This window comes from Pseudorca crassidens, chromosome 13 (genome assembly GCF_039906515.1).
Source record: "Pseudorca crassidens isolate mPseCra1 chromosome 13, mPseCra1.hap1, whole genome shotgun sequence".
Taxonomy (NCBI): domain Eukaryota; kingdom Metazoa; phylum Chordata; class Mammalia; order Artiodactyla; family Delphinidae; genus Pseudorca; species Pseudorca crassidens.
In genome coordinates, this window is record NC_090308.1 from 69,290,462 (window position 1) to 69,309,150 (window position 18,689).

Below are 18,689 nucleotides of genomic sequence, written 5' to 3' on the forward strand. Positions count from 1 at the left end.
AGAACTAGTTATTATCTCACTTTTTGATTCTAACCATGCTAGTGGGTGTGAAGTGGTATCTCATTGTGGCTTTGATTTGCCTTTCCCTATGACCAATGATGTCGAGCGTCCTTTCAGATGCTTATTGGCCATTTGTGTATCTTTTTTGGGGAGAAATGTGTATTCAAATTCTTTGCCCATTTTTTTAAACTGAGTTATTTGTCTTTTAATTGTTGAGATGTAAGAGTTCATTATCTATTCTGGGTATACTTCCTTCATCAGATATATGATTTTCAAATATTTTTTTCCACTTTCTGGATTGTTATGGTACATTTCATTTTATCTGTATACTGTCCTGGGAGATAAGTGGGTCATTATCATACCCATTTTATAGAAAGTTAGTAATATTCTTTGTCAAAGTGTCAGAGGTAGTTGATGGGCAAAAGATTAGGCCTGGGTCATGTCATTCCTAGTACAATGTTATATCCTTGATAACATGGCCTGACTAATGTAAATTGGGAGTTTGGGGATAATGAAAACAATCATTTAAGGTCCACAGTGGTTTTTTTTTTTTTCTTTTTTTAATCAAAGTTTAGTGACAAACTCACTATTTTATCATTTTGATTTTGATCTGAAGTCTCTAAAATGGAACTTACAAGGGAAAATTTTCGTGCGTATTCTCAGAAGACAAGATTCCATAAAATATTTAAAAATGAAAACATCTTGTTTATTTGATAAATATATATATGAGACTAATTTATAATCACTGAGTACCAAGAGAGCAGGGATAAATGAAGAGTAATGTTATTTTGCAAAAAGGTGTGCTACTAGCAAAAACATCCCCTCTTATTGAACATGTTTGATCTTATACAGCCAAAAGATATCTGTAATCTGCTCTGGGTTTTACTAGTAAATCACTAAAATTTGGGGGATTATGATCCATTACACTTACTAGATTTATCAGCTTGTGATGTTTTTCCTCTTTCTTAATGAGGAATTTAAAAAGAACTGAAAAGTTAACACAAAACAACACTATTGTGATGCAGTTTTCTCATGCCTTTGATAAAGGGAGAATATGATGTGTTGAGCTTTGTGATGGAAGCTAAGCCTGTTGAACTCCAATAAACATGCTTTTTGGTGGTGATTTACTTAATTTGCAGGGTTTTTTTTTTTTTTTTTTTTTTTTAGTTATTTTATCTTATGTCTCTTTTATGTGTGTACTTGTAAGCCCCCAGTCCTCTCTTACTAACCTACCATAGTCATTACAGTTTCCAGCCTTTAAGTTGAACAATACCTGTGGGGAATGATGAAACTTAATTTTATTCCAAAATAGAATGCTTCCATATATCTTGAAACCAGGATTTACCTTGTGAGCTGAATGAAAAGTTTATTTTCAAGTGACCTTAGTAAACACAAGTTTATAACCTCAAAGGGATGATAAAGTTACTTGAGATTTTTTTCTTGAATGCATTTAGAATGAACACATTAAAGAAACAAGTCAAGAATAAAGATGCTATTTTGTGAGAAAAATTTAGTGTATAGGGTATGCATATGAAGGTGTATTTTCATTACTGTTGTAGTAAAACGGTCTAAATTTACAGTTAGTATGATCCAAGAATGTAAAGTGCTTTTAAATTATATTTTTGAAAGATTCCCAATAATACCACTGATTTTTAAGATCATATGTTCCAATACCTTAAATACATTGTTCCTGCCATTGTAACTTAGTGATAATTATTTTAAAAGTTTTATTTTAATGTTGAATTTTTCTAGGTGGATATTCCATCTATTATCACCAAGAAACTATTAAAAGCAGCAATGAAGCATATAGAAGTGATCGTTAAAGCCAGTCAGAAAGGTAATACAAAGTTTTATGTTTCTTACACTGCTACAAAGTTTGAGTTTGTTTTTATATACCAGCTTTCACTTTAAATATCTAAGTCTGAGTACTGATAAATTAAGTGATATATTCACAGATGCTGTGAAAGTATTAGTTTAAACGGAAATCTCTTTCAGTAATTTGTTAACATATAAGTGATTTTGAGAACTCAAGAATCTATGAAAATTAAGGTACACTCGGATAATCTTTAGTTATATTATTGATGAATCTTGTCTTTTTTTGCATGGTAGTCTGTTGACTTCATTACCTCCTCTGTGGTGTCTTTCACATCTCTTCCCTCCTTTTTTCTTAATGATTTCAACAGTTTTGATGAAGCCTATTCTATTTATTGCTACTATGTTAATTTCACAATGCCACAATTCTGTTACCTGCCTACTTAAAAAAAAAAAAAATTAGCGAGTGCTACAGAGTCAAAACTGTCCTATATTTTAAACCCTTTCCTATTTAGTCAAGTATTTTGATCTACTCTTGTCCTTCACTATGTATGATACTTTAGCCAGGATGACCTGTTTGCAGTTTCTTATGTGTATCCTGGCCTTTATACTGTCATGATGTACACATAGCATACATTCACCAAACGTTTGCTGATTGGATGAAACCTTCATTTGGGGGCTTTTCTTGCTCTTAGATCAAGCTGAAATATACCTTTTAAACAAAATTACTTATATGCTCTGTACTTAGTTCTTTGTGAAACTGAGATTTTCCTTGTATCTGCATTTGGTATTCTTCTTTGTCAGTGCTTCCCCAAGTATGTTCTGCAGAATACTACTCTATGTAGATGACTATGTAGAAGAAGTATCATGGTTATATTTTCTGGTAATTACTATGTATTGTATTCCTCTTCTGGAAATACCCAGTAAGTACTAGCATTCCAAAATATCTCAGTATTCCTGCAGCAAAGAAATAACTTTAACTTTTTTTAACCCAGCACATCCCAAACTCATTTGAGCATGGAACCAATTTTCCCTCCCTCATAATATCAGTTTGTATAATCACAGTATATTTGGGGAACTTGTAGAGTGGTAGTTAAATTATTAGTTTATTTGTCCTTTGGTATGAATAATTCCTCAGGTATGAGAAGCATTTCAAATTACATTTAAAAATTTTTCTGTGTTCATCTTATAATATTATAACAATTCAAGTTTTACCTTCAACATAAAAAGTGGAAGAGTTTAAATATGTATAATTTAATTGTTAAATTAAAAAAATTAACTTTTAAAATAATTGTCCTGTCACTGGCAAAAACACACCAGAAGATAGTAACTTTGTTGTAGCCATTTTGTTAAGGCTACTGTACTGTCAGAAAAAAATATAGAAAAGTGTTTTTTTTTTTTATTAGTAAACTTTACTTTTTAGAGCAGTTTTAAGTTTACAGAAAAACTGAGCAGAAATTATAGAGAGTTCCCATATATTTCCCCCCTTCCCTATTATTAACACCTTGCATTGGTTGGTACATTTGTTACAATTGATATGCCAGTACTGAGACATTATTATTAACTAAAGTCCATAGTTTTTTTTTGTTTTTTTTGTGGTACGCGGGCCTCTCCCGTTGCGGAGCACAGGCTCCGGACGCGCAGGCTCAGTGGCCATGTCTCATGGGCCCAGCCTCTCCACGGCATGTGGGATCCTCCCAGACTGGGGCACGAACCCGTGTCCTCTGCATTGGCAGGCGGACTCTCAACCACTGTGCCACCAGGGAAGCCCCATAGTTTTTATTAGGGTTTTACTCTTCATATTGTACATTCTGTGGATTCTGACAAACGCTTAATGCCATGTATCCATCAACACAACATCATACTGAATAGTTTCACTGCCCCCCCCGCCCCCTGTGTTTCACCTATTTATCCCTCCCTCCTTCCTTCATGAACCCCTAGCAACCACTGATCTTTTTACTCTTTCTACAGCTTTGCCTTTTCCAGATGTCATAGAGTTGGAATCATACTGTAGCCTTTTCAGACTGTAGCCTTTTCTTTCATTTAGAACTATCATTTAAGGCTCCTCCATGTCTTTTTGTGGAGTTGATAGCTCATTTCTTTTTATTGCTCAATTATATTCCATTGTACAGATGTACCACAGTTTGTTTATCCATTCATCTTTTGAAGGATATCTTGGTTGCTTCTAAATTTTGGCAATTATGAATAAAGCTGCTATAAATATTTATGTGCAGGATTTTGTGTGGGAAAATTATTTTTAATATGGTCTTAATTTTGTTGTAAAGACAAACACTTTGAACTCAGGATATGAGTAAATTGAGTCTTTTATTTTTATTTATTTTTATTTTTGTGGTACACGGGCCTCTCACTGTTGCGGCCTCTCCCGTTGCGGAGCACAGGCTCTGGATGCGCAGGCTCAGTGGCCATGGCTCACGGGCCCAGCCGCTCCGCGGCATGTGGGATCTTCCCGGACCAGGGCACGAACCCGTGTCCCCTGCATCGGCAGGCGGACTCTCAACCACTGCGCCACCAGGGAAGCCCTATTTTTATTTTTCAATTGATCAGTTTAATAAAATATCCAAGTTATTTTGTTTCTGTGAAAGTGCTGTCATATATATAGACCAGTTTGACTGAAATTTATCCTTGAGTCTTTGCAAGAGAGGGGTTGCTAAATTGCTACTATTCATGCAAAAAATGGTCCTCAATTACAAAATCAGCATAAAATGCTAGATTGGATTCATTAATGACATTGTAATTAATGAATTCCATAGAATTAAAAGGCCAGAGGATTAGAAGGACTGCATTTTATCCAAAGGTCCTGGTGTTCTAAATATTATAACAGTGAATTAGACTTGTAAAAAAGGTTTTCAGGTTTTTGATTTTTCTTCTCTTTCATGCATGAATTTGTTTTCTAAATTCTTTGGCTCCACAATTGTGTATATTCAGGAAATTAAAGGTTCAGCTCTTTATACATATTCATTTTTACTTTCTTGGTGTTCTCTCCTTAACCTGCCTCTTGAGAGTAGGAATTACAAAGAAGTTTTCTATGTAAGTCCTTCTATCACCCTTAGAAATGTTGAAAATATATACATTAGAAGCATTGGTTTAATTTAAATTCAGTAGTAATTGAAGGATCTTATATCAGTCTTTCACCCTGAAGTTATCTCTTTGTTGTGGATTCTGGGGACTTTTCCTTTTGTGGTCTGAAAACTGCCCACTAATTAGACAGGAGATATACTGGTGATTAGTGGGGATTAATCCATGCCCCGTTTTTCAGCATCTATATATTATGCGTGAATGCTTAATTGCACCAGATATTATAATTACTTGTGCATTTTGCATGGCAGCTTTTTCAGTGTTAACTATTTAATGACTGTTTACTGAGGTGGAAACTGAGACTCAAAGGGATTATATCATTTAACATCATCAGTTAATAAAGAAGTAGAATTGGGATTTAGCATAACTTAGTCTTCTTATTTTAAATCCCTGCTCATGATATAAATTTTTAAAAGACCTGTACCCCAAATTCTTGGGGCAAAATGCATGGTAAACAATTGTATAATGATAAAATAAAGTACATTCTTATAAAAACTATGTCCTTGTTTGCCAGTCCTTCTTTTATACCTCTGGCACAGGTAGCCTTTATTTACTTTCTTAGTTCTTACACCATTAGAATGTATGTTTTGGCTTTTCTTTGGTAAATATGCTTGCATTCTGTCAATGAAAATAGAAATAAATTGTAAAAAATAAATGCCATTTGAATTAGGGTTAAGATTCCCTTCACAGACTCCATGATTTTAAAACTTGGCTCAGAATGCAAATAGGGGAGAAAGCATGACTTGTTTTTCTCCTGCTCCTTTTTAAAGTATTAGTTTAGTGTTTGGCCTTTTAAGAAAACTTTTTGTTAGTGTAACTTTTATCATCAGTTAATGTTTATTAAGTAATCTAACTTCATGGACTTCCACCATATACAGTTCTGTACCTTTTGTGTCCTGTACTGTGGGCAGAAGATGCAGAACTGAACCAAGGAAGCCAGTTTCTATACTCTAATTTCTTCAAAGGGTTACCTGAATGATTTTGACTAGAACTTTAAGAGGGATTTTTGTTTGTTTGTTTTTTGTTTTGTTTTGTTTTTTGCCGTACGCGGGTCTCTCACTGTTGTGGCCTCTCCCGCTGCGGAGCACAGGCTCCGGACACGCAGGCTCAGTGGCCATGGCTCACGGGCCCAGCCGCTCCGTGGCATGTGGGATCTTCCCGGACCGGGGCACGAACCCATGTCCCCTGCATCGGCAGGCGGACTCCCAACCACTGTGCTACCAGGGAAGCCCTAAGAGGGATTTTTAAAATATTTGCAGGGGATGAACAGAATGTAACGTTTGATAACAAAAGCTTTGTGTGTGCTAGAAGATGTTTTCTTTAGTTTTTTCCACTTTAAGCAATTTGCTTTTCTTTAATATACTTTGTAATGACCTGAGTTTAAAGTTTTGTTTACCAAGGGTGAAAGGCTTTTTTATCAATTAATTTTGAATAATTAAAAAACTTCCAGCAAAGAGGAAACTTATTTTCTTTATATCCTTTTTGTGAAAAATTTCCCAGTAGAATACATATTGGAAAGAAAGGAAGGCTAAGAAAGGAATGGCTATGTTAAATTAATTTGTATTTGTTAGTGGAAATGGCTGAAGTTATTTAACATTGTTAACTTCTTCCAATATTTATTTTTTATCTCTATTTATAGTAGAAAATACAGAGTTTTTACAGCAAGCTGCTTTAGAAGAATATGGTCCGGAGCTTCATGTGGCTTTGAGGAGTCGAAGAGATGAATTACATTATTTAAGGAAACTTACTGAACTACTTTTTCCTTATATTTTGCCTCCGAAAGCAACAGACTGCAGGTATAAATAGACTAGAAAATGTCATAGCATACCATACCGTATGTATATTGCTATTCTTGATCATAATAGGAATACACTAAAACTTGAGATTAGGCTATGATATAATTTTTCATTTAAGAAATATAATTTATCAGGTCTTAAAATGCCATTTTAGGTACTAAGCATTCATGATGTATTGTGTTGCTAAGAATTTTTTCTTGGAAATTGATCGTAGGAAATCAAAGACAAATGTAAAAAATTAATTGTCTTACTTGAGATCATTATACTTTATTACTTCCTTGGTGTTCCTTTTAAAAGACATGCATATTATGATTCACTGGCAGAAACACTTTGAACTAATTATACAGACAAGTTTGGGTTTTAAGGTATTCACCTGGGAAGTATAGTTAGAGGTCGTTTAGTCCAGCCTCCCTTATTTCCGAAAGAGCACGTTTAGATTATTCCATAAAGTTACCTCTTTACTCTTATCCTAATAATCCTTAGAGAAAAAGACCATAGCTTATTTTTATTTATTTAAATTGAAGTATAATTTATAACGTTAAATTAGTTTCAGGTGTACAACTTAGTAATTCAATATTTTTATAGATTATACTCCATTTAGAGTTATTACAAAATAATGGCTATATTTCCCTGTGCTGTACAATACATACAACCATGGCTTATTTTTAGTGATGTACTTTAAATATTACTTTATTGTCTTTAAAATTTTTAATTAAATTTAAAAAATATTTTAAATATTTTAATTAAAATGTTTTTACTTTAAACAAATTGTTTTATAATAATTTAAATTAATTATAAAAATTATACTGTTACAGGTATTAGGTTTTACATATTAATTTATTATATGTAAAATTTTCATATTTGAGGTGGTGTTTTTCTAATGCTCACTCAGGTTCCTCCTGCTGAGGAAATGCTTTCTTCCTCTTCAGTAGTATTCTCTTTTAGCCAGTTAAGGGCTCTGGGTGCGGTCTGTGAACCAGTAGCATGAGCGTTACTTGGGGGCTTGTTAGAGGTGGCGGAATCTCAGGGCATCCCCAGACCTACTGATCATAGTCTGCATAATAACAAGGTTCCCAGGTAAGAACTGATGTAAATCACTAAATATGTACAATATTGTTCCTTTTTCCAGATCCCTGACCTTACTTTTAAGAGAGATTCTCTCTGGTTCAGTGTTCCTCCCTTCTTTGGATTTCCTAGCTGATCCAGTAAGACGTAAAAAACATTTTTTTCTTTAATTGTGATAAGATACATAAAATATAAAATTTACCATCTTAAATGTTTTTCTATGTACAGTTCAGTGGTATTAAATACATTTATATTGTTGAGCAACCACCACCATTACTTATCTCCAGAACTCTTTTTATCTTGTAAAACTGAAACTCTGTACCCATGTAAACAGTAATTCTCTATTCCTCCTGGCCCCTGGCAACTCTACTTCCTGATTGTACTTTCTGTCTCTATGAATTTGACTACTCTAGTTACCACATATTAGTAGAATGATGCAGTATTTGCAGTATTTGGCTTATTTTACTTAGCATAATCTCCTCAGTGTTCATCTGCATTGTAGCATATATCAGAATTCCCTTCCTTTTCAAGGCTGAGTAATATTTCATTTTAGGTATATGTTACATTTTGCTTATTCATTCATCTATTGATGGATACTTGGGCTGCTTTTACTTTTGATCCAGTAAGATTTTGAAGAAATAGGGATAATTGATAAATGTTTTGAATGCCAAAGTCAGAATAACTTTTCTTTTCCCATTTTCACAAAAGTTGAGAACCCTGTATCGTAGATTTTGTTTTTAAGATTTATTTATTATTTATTTATTTTATTTATTTTTGGCTGCATTGGGTCTTAGTTGCGGCACGTGGGATCTTTGTTGAGGCATGTGGGATCTTTCGTTGTGCTGCATGGGCTCTTCATTGTGGTGCGTGGGCTTCTCTCTGGTTGTGGCATGTGGGTTTTCTCTCTTTAGTGGTGGCGCGCAGGCTCCAGGGCGTGTGGGCTCTGTAGTTTGTGGTATGCAGGCTCTCTAGTTGAGGTGGTTGAGCTCAGTAGTTGTGATGCATGGGCTTAGTTGCCCTGTGGCATGTGGGATCTTCCCGGACCAGGGATTGAACCCGTGTCCCCTGCATTGGAAGGTGGATTCTTTACCACTGGACCACCAGGGAAGTCCGAAGAACCCTGTATTGTAGATTTTTAAAAAGCCCCTCTGTATTACATAAGTGCAGATGCTTTGCCACTGCTCCATTTGTTTCTTCATTTTTCCAGAAACTTTCTTAATATGATAAAAGCTTTGAGAATTCTGGGCAGAACGCGGTAATGGATTTATTTTGATCCTTGTTTATTATTTTCCATTAGGATACTGTGAATCATTTGCTTATCATCTTCATAGATGACAGTCCAGTGAGTATTGAACGTGTTAGAAAGTACTTCAGATTGCATTGAGTTTTGATTCACATCTGTAAAATCAAATGACATGTTACTGAATTAATTCTTTCTTCAAAGCCTGAAAAAGCAACTGAACCACCTTCCCCTTTGGTTCCATTCTTGCAGAAATTTGCAGAACCTAGAAATAAAAAACCATCTGTAAGTATTTTCGGCAATAACTTATATTACTTTTGATATAAACAATTTTATCATGTATTTACATAGCTCTAACTTACTCTTTCTCCCATGTTGTATCAAGGTGCTGAAGTTAGAATTGAAGCAAATCAGAGAGCAACAAGATCTCTTATTTCGGTTTATGAACTTTCTGAAACAAGAAGGAGCAGTGCACGTGTTGCAAATTTGTCTGACTGTGGGTGAGGCTTATCTGTGTACTTTACAAAAGTCATTGTTAAACTTTGTCATATGTTTGACTGTTTAGATCAGATGTTGTAGCTGTCATCTGTTATTGTACTAAATTTCATTTGCTAGATACTCTAAGAGTACCTGTGAGTTCTCTCTCAAGTGTCAACTCCTTTCCACATTGGAACATAATCTGTAACTGACTTCAACCAAATCCTCTTAGCAGAAAAATAACTGCCAAAAATTCAGAATAATGAAAATATGTTAAAGACCCAGTCATTAGCACTTTGTCACAGTTTTTATTAAGGATTATTTTGATTCAATAATCAAATACAAAAATGTTTTATTTTGGCTAGAAGTTCTATAACGTTTTACATTATTAGATTTAGAGACACTGTGTGGACTCTGTGAGCAGACTAATTTTTTAATGTACCTAGTTTCTTTTTTAAATATAGCTTTTTAAAAATTGAGGTATAATTTACAGTGAAACTCATAGAACTTAAATATACAGTTTAATCAGTTTTGACAAATCTGCACTCTTTATAACCTACAAACCTACACCTTTATTGAGATAAAGACCATTTCCATCACCCTAGAAAGTTCCCTTAGGGCCCTTCCCAAATGATCCACCCCTGCTCCCACTCCTTCCAAAGCAATCACTGATCTCATTTCTCTCACCACAGATTAATTTTGCCTGTACAGTTTCCTTATATAAATGGAATCTCATAGTATGTACTCTTTTGTGCCTGGCTTCATTGATTGAGGATAGTGCTTTTTAAGATTGAATCATGGTGTTGTGTAGATGAGTGATTTGCTCTTTTTTATTGCTATGTGTAGTATTCTTTTGTATGAGGATATCACTCTTTCTTTATTCATTCTCCTTGTAGATGGCTATCTGGACTGCTTCCACTTTTGGGCTATTCTGAATAAAGCTGCTGTGCACATTCTTACACACACACGTGCACACACACACACATATTTTGGCCCCGATAGTTATTGGCATATTTACTTTTCTGGTGGTCTTTATTTTTTTCTGCAGAACCGGTTTCTATATCATTTTCCTTCTGCTGAAGTACTTTTTTTTTTTTTTTTTTTTTTTTGCATTTCTTATAGTACCATTCAGCTGGGGGTAAATTCTCTTAACTTTTGTCTGAAAAGATGTTATTTTATATTCATTTTAAAAGGATATTTTTACCAAATATAAAATTTTAGGTTGATGGGTTTTTTTCATTTAACATTCTAATTCTAAATCATTCTTCCATTACCTTTTGAACAGCACCATTGTTTCTCAGGAGAAATTAACTTCCATTCTTATGTTTGTTCCCCTGTATGTATGTCCCTTTTCTCCCTGATTGGTTTTTCAGTTTTCTCTTTGGGGGTTTCAGCAATTTGACTGTAATGTGTAGTTTAAAAAAAATTTATTCTGCTCGAATTTTACTTGAATGTTGGTGTTTTTCATCATTTTTGAAAATTCTTGGCTGTTACCTCTTCAAGTATTCTGCCTTATTTTCTCTCTCCTTTCTTTTTGAGACTCCAATTATATGAATTTGCTATCATCCCAAAGATCTTATATGTTCTCTTCCAGTTTTTTCTTTTTTTAAAAACTCCTTCCTTACCTCACTGGGTTTCAGTTTGGATAATTAAGAATTAAGGGGTAAGCTTCCATATTACCTCTTGTAGTAAAAAAAAAAAAAAAAGGGCAGTCAAGGACTTCCCTGGTGGCGCAGTAGTTGAGAGTCCGCCTGCCGATGCAGGGGACACGGGTTCTTGCCCTGGTCCGGGAGGATTCCACATGCCGTGGAGCGGCTGGGCCCGTGAGCCATGGCCGCTGAGCCTGCGCGTCCAGAGCCTGTGCTCCGCAACGGGAGAGGCCACAACAGTGAGAGGCCCGCGTACCGCAAAAAAAAAAAAAAAAAAAAAGGTAGTCAATATTTTGGCTTTCCCAATGCTGTTCTTTCACATTTTAGGAAAAAAAGATTGATTTGTTCAGACTCTGAGCTCCATCACTAGTCTACAGCCTCCATGATGGACAGAAATATTGTTTAAAAACATTGGGACTAAAAAAAGCCTTAGTTTTCACTGTTATTTAGGGAATCAAATTTCAAAATATTAAAGACCCTTGGTATAAGAAATTAATCCAATATGTTCTTTAAACAGAATTTTACAAGTGTGTTTATTATTCTAAATTTTAGAAAATTTGTATTGCTATGGAAATATTTATGCATTTTATATTCGTATATAAAATATTTGATTGAGCTTCTCTTTCATCTCAGCAGTTGTTTTACTCCCAATTAAATCTTTTTAAAAATCTTAAAATGATGAGTAGATTGCTTATATTTGCTGCTTTTAATATTGATCACAATTAGAGTGGGAACATGAAGTTTTCATTGAGTAGTTTTATTCTATGAAAATAATTCTTTTTTTTTATTCTTTCTGAATTTGCTAGAGGAATTCAATGACAGAATTTTGCGACCAGAGTTATCAAATGATGAAATGCTGTCTCTTCATGAAGAGTTGCAAAAGATTTATAAAACATATTGTTTGGATGAAAGTATTGACAAAATTCGATTTGATCCCTTCATTGTAGAAGAGATTCAAAAAAGTAAGTAAAAGATGAGGATGAATTCTGTAGCTCTTTTACTCTTTTCAGAGTTTTCTCTTGTATTCCCTGCTTATTGCAACAGCTGTGTGAGATACACAGGCAGGCATTATCCTATTTTACTAACAAGATGAAAGCTTTGATGAAGAAACTTATTCACAATTCACATAACTAATACTTGCCAGAACTGGAGCTTGGTTGTTCTAATTCCTCTCTAGTGTGATCTGTACCTTACAGTGGATTTTCTGCAAAACAGTCTTAGTATTGTTTGTATGCTCTTTTCACTGTAATGAACTTTAAACTAATATATAATGTATTTGTGCTTTTCATAAACAATTTTTGCAATATAATTTTTTTAACAGTTGCTGAAGGCCCATATATAGATGTTGTGAAACTTCAGACTATGAGATGTCTTTTTGAAGCATATGAACATGTACTTTCTCTCTTGGAAAATGTGTTTACTCCTATGTTTTGCCACAGTGATGAGGTTAGTCAAAATATTAATCTTGTTTGAAGATTTTTCCTCAAAATTTATTAGTGGCTTTGATAACGTTACATGAGTAATGCAAATAACAAAATAAACAGGAAAATAAAACATGGTTAATTAAGAAAATGAATACTATTTTCCACTACATAAGTTAATGGAGATTAGAAGTTGGTTATAACAACAATTCTTAATACCAAAACCACGTTTGTATATATGTGACTAGAAGATTGCAACCAAATTGGTCTATCTGATTTGCCATATGCCTGAGTGGCTTTGTAGTGGTGATGCAGAAACCCCATTCTTCTTCTTTTTAAAATATTTATTTATTTATTTATTTGGCTGAGCTGGGTCTTAGTTGCGGCACGCACGATCTTTAGTTGCAGCATGCAGGATCTAGTTCCCTGATCAGGGATCGAACCCGGGTCCCCTGCATTGGGAACACAGAGTCTTAACCGCTGGACCACCAGGGAAGTCCCCCTTTCTTCTTGTATATACGTTATTTACAGACTTGTAGAAGTCAAGTGGCTTGAATACCTCCATTTGCAATATCTTAATCCTTACTCTGTTTGACTGTGGTTGTATTCACTTGATTTAAGTAATGTTTCCTTTAAGCTCAAATCAGTAAGGTGAAGTAGCAAGTTTCAATATCAAATATTGGTTTAATAAATCATAATTATTTTTTAAGTATTTCAGACAACTTTTAAGAGGTGCAGAATCACCAACACGCAATTCAAAACTCAACAGGTAGGTATATTCAATCATATATATGTTTTTCTTTTTTTTGGTTCTTGTTGACGCTAATCATTCTGTGATAACATCATTAGCTTTATTAATCTGGTTTCCTTGCTACATAAGTAGACAGGATTACTAAGGAATTGTAGAGCTATACTACATATAGTAATGTGAAAATGCCTGACATTCTTTCAGAAAAATTTAACAAGATATGTACACCATTGCCTTGTTAATCTCATAATTATTATTGCTTGATCACCTGCTTTATTGGAGACTATGGACTGCATGCATAATTGAAATCCATAGATAACTCAGCTTTAGAGAGTAGTTTGTTTTTTTCCCATTTATTAATTTTAGTGAAACTCCTGTATAGGACTGCGAAAGAGGAAGTGGTTCTTTTACCTTATTAGCCTGCTGAGTAGCTAAGTGTAAGTCAGAGTCATAACCTCAGAGATGGAAAGCTGTCTTTGCCACTTGGTGAACACCTAGTTGTCTTCAACATATGAAGGCACTAATTTTGCTGGCTTTAGAATATAAAATTAATAGGAAGAAAATATGGGTTGTTTTCATTCTGGGTACTGCTTATAGTCTTTAGTTTTTCTTTATATTGACCTGACTCTTAACGTTAGCTATCAGTCTTGTCAGGACTCTGCTTCTGTGATACTTGATTGATTTACCTATATATCAATAGAATAAGTAAAAGCCTTTCTTAACATTCTTTCATTGAAAATTTAAGGTAGCATTGCTGATTTGCTGTTAGATGACTTAAAATATGTAAAATGTTTATTCATATGTTTTATGTCTACATTCTATTTAATTGCATTTAAAAAGTAAAATTTTAATGCATGTTAATTAATATTAACCTACTCTTCTGTTTCATTCCATACTTAAAGCATAACTTAAAAAATATTTAGGGATCTTTTGTTAACTTTGCTTCTTAGTTTAAGTCATAACTTAAAAAAATACTCAAACTAAAAATGTGTGGAGCATGCACAATTATATCTAATATAGACATGAATTCCATATTAGAAAATACAAGTTTGTTTTCGATGCCAAGTTTTTGGTGGCTTAGTCTCTGAATATTTTCCACTGTATCAAACAAATGGTTTGCCTAAATGAGGGCAAAAAACCAGAATTATTTCCTGACATATTGAGTTTTTAAAAACTTTCTTTAAAATGATCTAGAATTCAGATTCTAACCCCCCCAAAATAGCCATTGTGTTTGTTTCTCTTTCCTTTATCATGTTATTCATAATGCTATCCATCTGTGTAACTTTTAAATTTTGTTTTATGTTCTAAAGTGAAACTTGTTTAATATCTGGGCTTTCTCTTTCTCTTTTCCTTGTGTAATTTCACATGTCTGTTATTGCAGAAGTAGCCTAAGTTTGGATGATTTTCGGTAAGTCTTGAGACAGCATGTGATTCTTTTCTGTATAAATTATCTGTTTAACTCCAATTACTGCCTTTATATCAGGTATTTGGGATATCCTTTTTTTTTTTTTGGCCACGCCGCACAGCTTGAGGGATCTTAGTTCCTGGACCAGGGATTGAACCTGGGCCAGGGCAGTGAAAGCCTAGAATCCTAACCACTAGGCCACCAGGGAATGCCCTGGGACATCCTTTTAAGATTAACCTCTACTTTTATTCTAGAGGTCTCCTTTTTGAAATAGCATTGTATATGTCATCAGAAAATTAAAATGTCAGCATAAAAATAAAGTGAAAAATCCAGTATTTAGCTTTTTAAGGCTGTTGACTCATTCTTTGTCGTTGTTGTTATTGATCTTGCTAAATTTCTTTTAGAATTATTTGTGTTTAAAGAACTTTCTTTAAAGCAAGAAGTACAATATTTCAGTATTTCTGGGTGTAATCACAAGTGAAATATTTAAAAAATATGTCATTTCAAAAAGCCCAACTGTTTTATAATCTAGGTCTACTAGCATAATCTATCTAGATCCTAGAGATTTTAATAATATTTTGTTAAGATTTTCATATTTTTTTTCAGAAAAATTTCTTCTCTCATAGAAAGTTATATTTATAATCCTGGATTTTTTAAAAACACTAATTGCATGCTTGTTTAAGTAAAACAATATTCTAGTTTAAGTATCCTTTTTACTACTACTACTATTAGAGTTTTTCCAGTTTTAAAATAAGTTTGATTTACTCCTTGAACATGTATAAAATGCACATATCACTAATATACTGGTGCATTTGACACTTCATCAATTTACTTTTATTTCTGTAACTGTTGCATTATTATTATTATTATTATTTTATTTATTTATTTTTTGCGGTACGCGGGCCTCTCACTGTTGTGGCCTCTCCCGTTGCGGAGCACAGGCTCCGGACGCACAGGCTCAGCGGCCATGGCTCACGGGCCCAGCTACTCCGCGGCATGTGGGATCTTCCCGGACCGGGGCACGAACCCGTGTCCCCTACATCGGCAGGCGGACTCTCAACCACTGTGCCACCAGGGAAGCCCTGTTGCATTATTTTTATAAATACGTTTTCTTATAGGAATAATAGCTATTCGTTAAGTTAGGCCTTCAACACCAATCTCCTTGAATTTTAAAATGGTCATTTTTCTTTGGACATCTGTCGTAAGGGCAGTATTACATAGTGAGTTTTAAATTGGATAAAAGTTATGTTTTTATTTGTTGAAACATGAGGCAATAATAAGTAGGCTGTAGGGGAGGAAATTTTTGCTGCTTTTTTTGTTGTTGCTTTTAGAAATTCACTTTTGAAAAAGATTACAAAACCATTATTTAATATATATGGCAGAGCAAGCTTCTTCCTTAGGCTACATTTGCTTTTATCTTTATGTTCATTGCTAACCCTTCCCTTTGGCATTTTATTTTTTCTTGTTATTATTTTGAAGTTATATATGGTGTATTTTATACTTCATTCTTCTTTTGAGTATTTATATGATTATAAAGTTGAAGAAAATTTTCAGAATTTTTTTGTTTTTCCATCTAAAAATGAAGTACTGAGAAGGTCATTGTTTTGTTTTGTTTTTTTCCTGTTACACTGTGCTTTTTTAGCAGTACAGTACAGTTTGAATAGGATAGTCTATTTTGAACGTTGGTCTAACCACATTTTTAATTTATTTCAAAAAATGTATGGCAGTAAGAAATATGCACCACTAGGGGGCTCTCATCTTTTATTCTTTTTAGTTCAGTTAATGTTTTAAGGTTAAATAGTAGGTAAATTTCAAATGTTTGTTAATAAATATTGTCCCATTAATTCATCCCCTCAAATTTAAACTTTAAATGTTCTGTCACTTTTGGCTATAGAGATGTTGAGACAGTCTATGACTGAGAACTCCAAAAAGTTATGTTTAGCTATACCTTCAGTTTACCCTTTTTGCAACCATTTTTATTATTGTTTACAGTAAACTGGACCGTTGTGATAATGTAATAATTTACTGTGTTCTTGATACATTTTTGTTTAATATTTAGGAGCACACAGAAGAGAGGAGAATCATTTGGAATTAGCCGAATAGGTAGCAAAATTAAAGGAGTCTTCAAGAGCACCACAATGGAGGGAGCTATGTTGCCTAATTATGGCTTAGCTGAAGGTGAAGATGACTTTGTAAGTAAAAATTCTTCAGTTTGTTGTATGTATAATTTCAGACTTAATGTGGCATAAAAAATTGGTTACGCTTGTTATTTTCCCTTTTCTTAATCTTAACTTCTTACTTCAGATTTTGTTTATGTTTCCCATTCTTTCACTAGTCATTATAGTTTCATGGTGCTAATCTAATTTTTTAAATTCCTGAGCACTAAGTTATTGCTTACTATGGCCAGATGGTTTCTGTTACTGATATACTGCTAAATAGTCAAACAATTTACCACGTTTTGATTAAGCTTTTACTTCATATCCTGATCTTATCTCTTTCTAACCACATGGCCAGGCACACGGAGTTGTGTTAATCGATGTCTGACCTAACCCCTTGATATTCAGACTGTGATCTGTGGACCAGCAGCATCAGCATTACCTGGGAGCTTGTTATCAGTACAGAATCTCAGGCTTCATCCTAGACCTGCTGAATCATAATTTACATTTTAACAAGATCCCAGATTTATAAGCACATTATACCCTCCATGCTATTTTATTTCTCTGTCTTTTCACATGTTGTTTTGCTTGAAATGCCTTTTTTCCCCCTTTATTTACCTAGAAAATTCATACTTATCTTTCAGAATCTAGTTTCTTCCCATAAGCCCCTACCTGAGTCCCCAAGCAGAATTGAACATTCCCTCCTTTTTTTGCTTCTGTTAGATCATATGTTAAAACATGTACCACGTTGTGTTTGAAATTACGATTTTTTTTTTTTTTGGCTGCGCAGCAGGACTTGTGGGATCTTAGTTCCCCCACCAGGGATCGAACCCGGGCCCTGGCAGTGAAAGCTCTGAGTCCTAACCACTGGACTGCCAGGGAATTCCCTGAAATTACGATTTAATTTATGTATTTGAAAGTATGTTTATGATTGTCTTTCCTACCAATTAAGGAGTTCTATAAAGGCAGATATTATCTCATTTGTACTTTGCATTTGTTTAAAAAATCTTTATTGAACAGACATCCTGGGTCTTCATTTTGCCTTTTAATGTCTCAGCACTGGAGATAAAAAGATGATTAAGACCTAAACTTTGCTCTTAAGAAATTTACTATCCTGGGTATAAAAGGGATGAATATTAGTGATTGGATTGGTAATGACCAAGAAGAAGGAAGTGGGGAGGGAAGAGTAAATAAACCTATTTTTCCTCTTTACCCCTTCCTTTCAGCCTTTGTCCCTTTGCACTGATAAATTGTTAAAAAGATTCATTGCTTCTTCACAATAATTTTAATGGAAGAAAAACTTATTTAATCCTTTTTTTTCTTTTTAGATAATCCAAATACAGCATTCTTTTCATGCCCATATTTTCCTTAAAAGTATGGGTAGAAGAAAGACAGTAGACCAGAGGAGGGAGTCTTTTAAAAAAAACAATGTTTATGTTTTTAGATTTTAAGCATCTCAATTTTTTAATACTATAGAAAAATAGAAAAAAATTTAAAATACCACCGGTAATTCTGCCACCCAATAACTACTTCTATTAACATTCTTGTGATTCTGTTTTTTAAAAATATCTTTCCCCTTCCCACCCCCATAAATTAGGCTATATGTAGATTGCTATCCTGATCTCTGCCCACTTAATATAACAAAATATAACTTAAATATAACTTAATATAACAAAAGCATTTACCCATGTTATTGTGAACTCGAAACATAATTTTTATGGGGAAAGATGTACTTTTTCTTTTTTGTTCTTCCCAATTACTTGAAATACAAGCTATAGTTTTGCTTCAGGAATAGGAGGCTTTTTTTTTTTTTTTTGGTCTGCA

General features: G+C 33.8%; 1 protein-coding gene across 7 annotated transcripts in view; it reads left to right on the plus strand.

Moving 5' to 3' along the window:
• The window catches only part of SNX14 (sorting nexin 14), a 68,843-nt gene that overhangs the window by 23,126 nt on the left and 27,028 nt on the right, over positions 1–18,689 (plus strand). For 3 of the 7 annotated variants that reach the window (XM_067702644.1, XM_067702643.1, XM_067702639.1), the window contains exons 7-17: positions 1,753–1,837; positions 6,548–6,704; positions 7,834–7,909; positions 9,067–9,111; positions 9,214–9,294; positions 9,395–9,509; positions 11,942–12,097; positions 12,457–12,581; positions 13,267–13,325; positions 14,686–14,712; positions 16,769–16,901. In XM_067702644.1, coding sequence (XP_067558745.1) covers positions 1,753–1,837; positions 6,548–6,704; positions 7,834–7,909; positions 9,067–9,111; positions 9,214–9,294; positions 9,395–9,509; positions 11,942–12,097; positions 12,457–12,581; positions 13,267–13,325; positions 14,686–14,712; positions 16,769–16,901 — 1,059 coding nt within the window. The remainder of the gene's footprint in view (positions 1–1,752; positions 1,838–6,547; positions 6,705–7,833; positions 7,910–9,066; positions 9,112–9,213; positions 9,295–9,394; positions 9,510–11,941; positions 12,098–12,456; positions 12,582–13,266; positions 13,326–14,685; positions 14,713–16,768; positions 16,902–18,689) is intronic. The other 4 variants (XM_067702640.1, XM_067702641.1, XM_067702642.1 and 1 more) reach the window with 3 other exon arrangements.